General features: G+C 40.5%; 1 protein-coding gene across 1 annotated transcript in view; it reads right to left on the bottom strand.

Annotated features, from left to right (window-relative positions):
• The window catches only part of atp6ap1la (ATPase H+ transporting accessory protein 1 like a), a 30,105-nt gene continuing 24,105 nt past the window's right edge, over positions 1-6,000 (bottom strand). The window contains exon 10 of the mRNA XM_020537420.2: positions 1-378. Coding sequence (XP_020393009.1) covers positions 208-378 — 171 coding nt within the window. The 3' untranslated portion in view covers positions 1-207. The remainder of the gene's footprint in view (positions 379-6,000) is intronic.

Here is a 6,000-nt window from a genome sequence, read left to right as displayed (position 1 = left end):
CTATATTAAGTAACATTCTTGCTTGCTTAAGGTGGATGCAAGAAAAAGTCTCAAGATATAAACCTGGCACATTTTGGTGAGATGAAAGGTAATACCGGTGAGGAAAATGCAGGCTGAAGACTTTGCAATTTTTGGTGGAAGTCTTAGTGGAGATTATTCTGCATAATGAGCTTCTTCTGTCTTAGGGCTGTAAACAGTGCTTTTGGATTAATTGTACTCTTCCATCCTTTTTAAATGGACCAACATATGCCCTGCATAAGCAAGGACTAGCACAAGAATGAGAGAAATTACTAGGCCCATCAAGACAGCTGGTGTAAAAAATGAGGCACAGTCTCTTGCTGAAGCAAACTGTCCTGCTTTAATATTAAAGCCTTGAATCTGCAGAGATACCAAAGAGGGAAAAATATTATCTTTCTAAGCTAATACACTCACCATAAAAGTTGCAGTTGTTCACTAGTTCGCTGAACTGGTTGTTCTGTGGTGTGCAGACGTTCTGTTACCCTTCTAGGCAACATCGTCAGTGCAACCTCTAATCGAAGCATTGGTGTTCTGCTTCGTTCTGGATTTATATGATCCTCTGGTGTGATGGTCTTGTCGCTTCCAGTTCTGTTGTTTTAGCACCAGTCTGTATATGAGGTCTATTTCTATGTGTTTGTTAATGGAGTCCCGTGTTGAGAACCAGACCTGTATACAGACCGGTGCTAAAACAACAGAACTGGAAGAGACAAGACCATCACACCAGACAATCAGATAAATCCGGAAGGAGGTAGAACACCAACACTTTGATTACAGGTTGCACTGATGATGTTGCCTAGAAGGGCAACGAAATGCCTGCACACCAGAGAACAACCGGCTTGGTGAGCAAACGAACAACTGCATCCATAAACCAAACTACAAATTTTCGCTAAGACCTTACCATAAAACCTTGATCAGTTTTAAGTTACAATAATCATTATTGATAATTATAGTTGATTAAATATAACTATAAAGTTAAAACTATATGCGCAGCTTCTCAACATGGTGTTTAGCATAATACTACAATACCAATTATAGGAAGCCCAAATTCATCTATGTTTGAGTGGTGCAGATATACCAGATACCTCTACAAACATGTATGTTCCTTGAGCACGAAGGTAAAACTGCTGAAAACGAACTGGATTTGAAACAAGTGCCTTTATTATTTACATGCAAGCTTGTTCACTACTTTGGGAACATACGTCTTTCCATATAATTCAAGAACATCCCACTGGGTTGGGTAAAATAACAGCACTGAAACTATTATAAAGGTGGGGATTTCAAGAGTGAACTATACGGTAAATGGAAAAGCCCTGCAGAAAATTGATGCACAGAGAGATCTGGGTGTTCAGGTCCATTGTACCCTGAAGGTGGCAACGCAGGTGCATGCTTTCATTCATCAGACGGGGTATTGAGTACAAGAGTTGGTAGGTCATGTTACAGTTGTATAGGACTTTGGTTCGACCACATTTGGAATACTGCGCACAGTTCTGGTTGCCACATTACCAAAAGGATGTGGCTGCTTTGGAGAAGGTGCAGAGGAGGTTCACCAGGATGTTGCCTGGTATGGAGGGCGCTAGCTTTGAAGAGAGGTTGAGTAGATTAGGATTATTTACATTAGAAAGACGGAGGTTGAGGGGGGACCTGATTGAGGCCTACAAAATCATGAGAGGTATAGACAGGGTGAATAGCAAGGAGCTTTTTCCCAGAGTGGGGGACTCAATTACTAGGGGTCACAATTTCAAGGTGAGAGGGGAAAAGTTTAAGGGAGATATGCGTGGAAAGTTCTTTATGCAGAGAGTGGTGGATGCCTGGAATGCGTTGCCAGCGGAGGTGGTAGAGGCGGGCACAATCGCTTCATTTAAGATGTATCTAGACAGATACATGAATGGGCAGGGAGCAGAGGGATACAGATCCTTGGAAATAGGCGACAGGTTTAGATAGAGGATCTGGATCAGCGCAGGCTTGGAGGGCCGAAGGGCCTGTTCCTGTGCTGTAATTTTCTTTGTTCTTTGTTCTTTGCTGAACAAACTTTGCTGACCAAGTAGGATACTAACTCAAATGGATAGGAAAATAACAGAATTTTGTTATGTTTTAAAACTGATTAAGAATTAATGTCATTTTTGAGCTCTTATATAGATATTTTCATTAGTTCTGCATTATTGACGAGAATATCAAATCTTATGTGCCCCATAATCAGAAAGCAGCCTTTCCTATCCAATATCTAAGTAATGACTCTGTGATAATATTCTTATATTTAAAGGCTGACAAAGTATTTTTATGCATTGCAATCAGCTACCCTGTGCCTGCCCCCTGCGCTGCGGATCACCTGCCACTATCGGCAGCTGTTCTGTCAGGCATCTCAGTACCACCACCTCTCCATTTTCTTCTCCTCTAGGCCCATATTCTGGACATATTACCTAATATCTCCTTCTTTGTTCAGCATCCATTTTTATGCCTTTGTGAAGACCTTGGGATATTTATGATCATATGTAAATATAAGTTGTTGAATATTCACTCTTTGGATGAAGATCAAGGCTCTAAACTAAACCGTTTACTTCATTATACAAGCAACAACAGTGTGAGGTATCAAACACTGCAGATATTCCATCTTCAATACATTTAAAATAATCAAGTTGCCACACACTGTTTCTGTGTATGGACTATAAGGCAGAAAGTCACTTCATACTTGTGAAAAAATTTGCACTTCTGAACTGATCCAGTCCTCCAGTATACAAAATAAGAATTCATATAGAACCTCTAATTTAATGAAAAAAAATCCCCAGTCCTCAACTGAAGCAAGATCAATTTACAAGCCTTTTCTGGCTGGAATGGTAAAGATGGATTGTTGAAAAAAGTGCTTGAAACCCAATATAATCCTGACCACAAGCCACTTGTCAGAACTAAGACCAATCAATATCACTGTAGCCTACTTAAACGTCTAGACAAAGTTATCAGAACAAACCAACTACTCCACAATGGTCTCTCACAAGTTCTTTTGGGACTATCACTGTAGGAAGTAGAGATCCCATCCAAAGTGGGATGCAGCCCAAGTGAATATATAGCAGCACCAATTCAGGGAATTTGGAAACAGGGTGGGAATAGAACCGGTAATTTTTTTTCTTTCTCCATTTTAAAAGTTTATAATTCAGTGGTGTAGTGAAAGGGTTAATAAGGTACCTGATTCAGCTGACTGGGGTACAGTTGTCAATTACCTGAAACTTGAATAGGTGTTAATTACTATTGAAGCTTAACTAGTGAGAGTCATTTCAGCTAACCTCAGCTGTACTTAAGAGATATAACAAGGTGTAGAGCTGGATGAACACAGCAGGCCAAGCAGCATCAGAGGAGCAGGAAAGCTGATGCTTTGGGCCTAGATCCTTCTTCAGTTCCTGCTAAAAGTGCACAATCAGTAAACTTTGCATAGTCAGAAAGGAGAGAACACATCCGGAGTAAGACAGCCTGAGAGAGTACACAGTTTGGGGATTTGGTGACGAGGTGCATTTTGCTTTTTTCTGACTCATAGTTTGTAAAGTTTTTTTTTTGCATAGGATAAATTGAAACCCAGGATAGGGGTTCAGCACAAGAGTGACAGGTAAACTGTAAGTTCATTGGTTGGTGATAGCTACTAATTTGACTATTATAGATTACTTTCAGATTTAGGATAAATAGGGGAAATATTTACAGGCTGCAAACTAAAAGACCAGTACAATTTAAAAAAAAATTAACAGTAGAGTAAAGTAAAAATGCCGGCCCATGTAGTGTGTAACTGTATAATGTGAGATATGGTTGACCCCATTGTGGTTCATAGTGACCACATCTGAAGCAGGTTTTGGTTGCTTGAGGAAATCTAGCTCAGCATTGATGAGCTGGAATCTGAGTTTCAAGCACTGTGACACACCAGTGAGGAAGTGTCACATCCCTTAAATTAACTACTTCGGATTTGGTCAGTGGTCAGGCAAAGAAAGGTGTGACTACAGGTGAGGCAGATAGAGGGTTCCAGGAAGATTGAAACTTGCAGAAAATCAAGAGGCTAGGATATGGTGGACATGGAGAAGATGTTTCCACTAGTAGGAGAAACTAGGACCTGAGGGTACAGCCTCAAAATGAAGGGACGACCCTTTAGAACTGTGGTGAGAAGCAATTTCTTCAGCAAAAGGTAGTTAATCTGTGGAACCTATTGCTGCAGAGGGCTGTGGACGCCAAGTCATTGAATGTATTAAGACAGAAATAGATGGGTTCTTAACTGGTAAGGAGATCAAGGTTTACAGGGAGAAGGCAGGGGAATTGAGTTGAGAAAAGTATCAGCCATGATCGAATGGAAGAGGAGACTCGATGAGCCGAATGGCCTAATTCTCCTCCTATGTATTATGTCTTTAGACACTTTTGAAAAATTCATCCTAATACCAAGACTAAAATTTGCTCTCAATAATATGAGAAAACAATCTTTGACAAAACTAAGAAATTAATTGAATGAGATGTCTCCAGCCATTTGAACAATTAATAATTCTTTGAGAAATAAACTGTTCTAACTCTTGACACGCTGTCTCCAGCCATAAAAACTCATTCAAAAACTTCAGCCCTCTGTGATTTTTCATTAGTTTTATTCTTTTATCTATTTTTGTGAGGAGCTGTGAATTGGAAATTGTTTGCTAAAGATGTCTTTTGGATTGTGAGAAACAGCTAGTGTTAAAAGGAAAACAGTTCAAACAAGCTTTTGTTTATTTGTGAGGCCACACTTGAAAGTTAATTTTTTGTTTAATTGCAAGCTGGTTCTTGATCAAGATTTTCTGCAGATGGTTCATCACTGGGAAGAGCATTATGTTTAAACAGGTGGTAGTAGATTTTGGTTATTAATGAGGTCAGTACCTGGGAAATGGTTCCAATAAGTGGCAGCAGGATGGCTCAGTGGTTAGCACTGCTGCTTCACTGCTAGGGACCCAGGTTCAATTCCACCCTTGGGTGACTGTCTGTGTGGAGTTTTTACATTCTCCCTGTGTCTGTGTGGGTTTCCTCCAGGTGCTCCGGTTTCCACCCCTCCCCCCCGCAGTCCAAAAATGTGCAGATTAGGTGCATTGGCCATGCTAAGTTTTAGCCTGTAGTGTCCAGGGATGTGTAGAATAGGTGGATTAGTGTTGAGAATTACAGGGATAGGGTAGGAGGAGTTGGGACTGGGCACGATGCTCTTTGAAGGGTCGGGGTGGACTTGGTGTGCTGAATTGTGTGTTTTCACACTATAAGGATTCTATGATTAAATCTTGAGCTGCTCCTACCTGTAACATTTAATGCTCAGTTGTATGGAGAAAAAGGATGGGAATAAAACTCCGCCTTGATGAGAATTGAAAACGCACACCAGTGTGTGTCTTGAATCTGTTGCCCATTAAACAACCTATACAATTTTGTTACCCATTGCAATCAAATGAAAGGGGAAATGAACGAGGTCTATAACGGGTTGTCTGTGTGTGATCTTGCCATTTCCCCCAATATTATTCATTCCCCAGTCATTCTTTGGTATGCTAAAGTGGTAGCTATCCTCCCAGATGGAGAAAGTAATGGTTATTAAAATCCGGCAGAACTTCCATTATGGATGATATGTTGATTCTCGTGAGTTAAAGGATACAGAATGCTCAGCTTACCAATTTATCTACAGAGACTAAATGAAAATGTGATTTGTCTTACTACACAGTTGGCAGCAAGAATCATCCAATTAGAGAAAATAGCAATTGGTTTCAAAAGATCCTATAACCACAGCACTTCACATAAATAAAACATCCCAAGGCATTTCACAAGTAGTGGGCAACTGTATGTGTGGAGTTTACACACTCTCCCTATGTCTACGTGGGGTTCCTCTAGGTGCTCCAGTTTCGGCCCACAGTTCAAAGATGTGCAGGTTCGGCGAATTGGCCATACTAAATTGCCCATAGTGTCCAAGGAAGTATAGGTTAGGTGGATTAGCCATACGATAGGGGCAGGTCTGGGTGAGAT

The sequence above is a fragment of the Rhincodon typus genome, chromosome 16 (genome assembly GCF_021869965.1).
Source record: "Rhincodon typus isolate 14 chromosome 16, sRhiTyp1.1, whole genome shotgun sequence".
Classification (NCBI taxonomy): Eukaryota; Metazoa; Chordata; class Chondrichthyes; order Orectolobiformes; family Rhincodontidae; genus Rhincodon; species Rhincodon typus.
The sequence above is the reverse complement of the archived record's forward strand: the minus strand, read 5'-3'. Positions and strand labels throughout refer to the sequence as shown.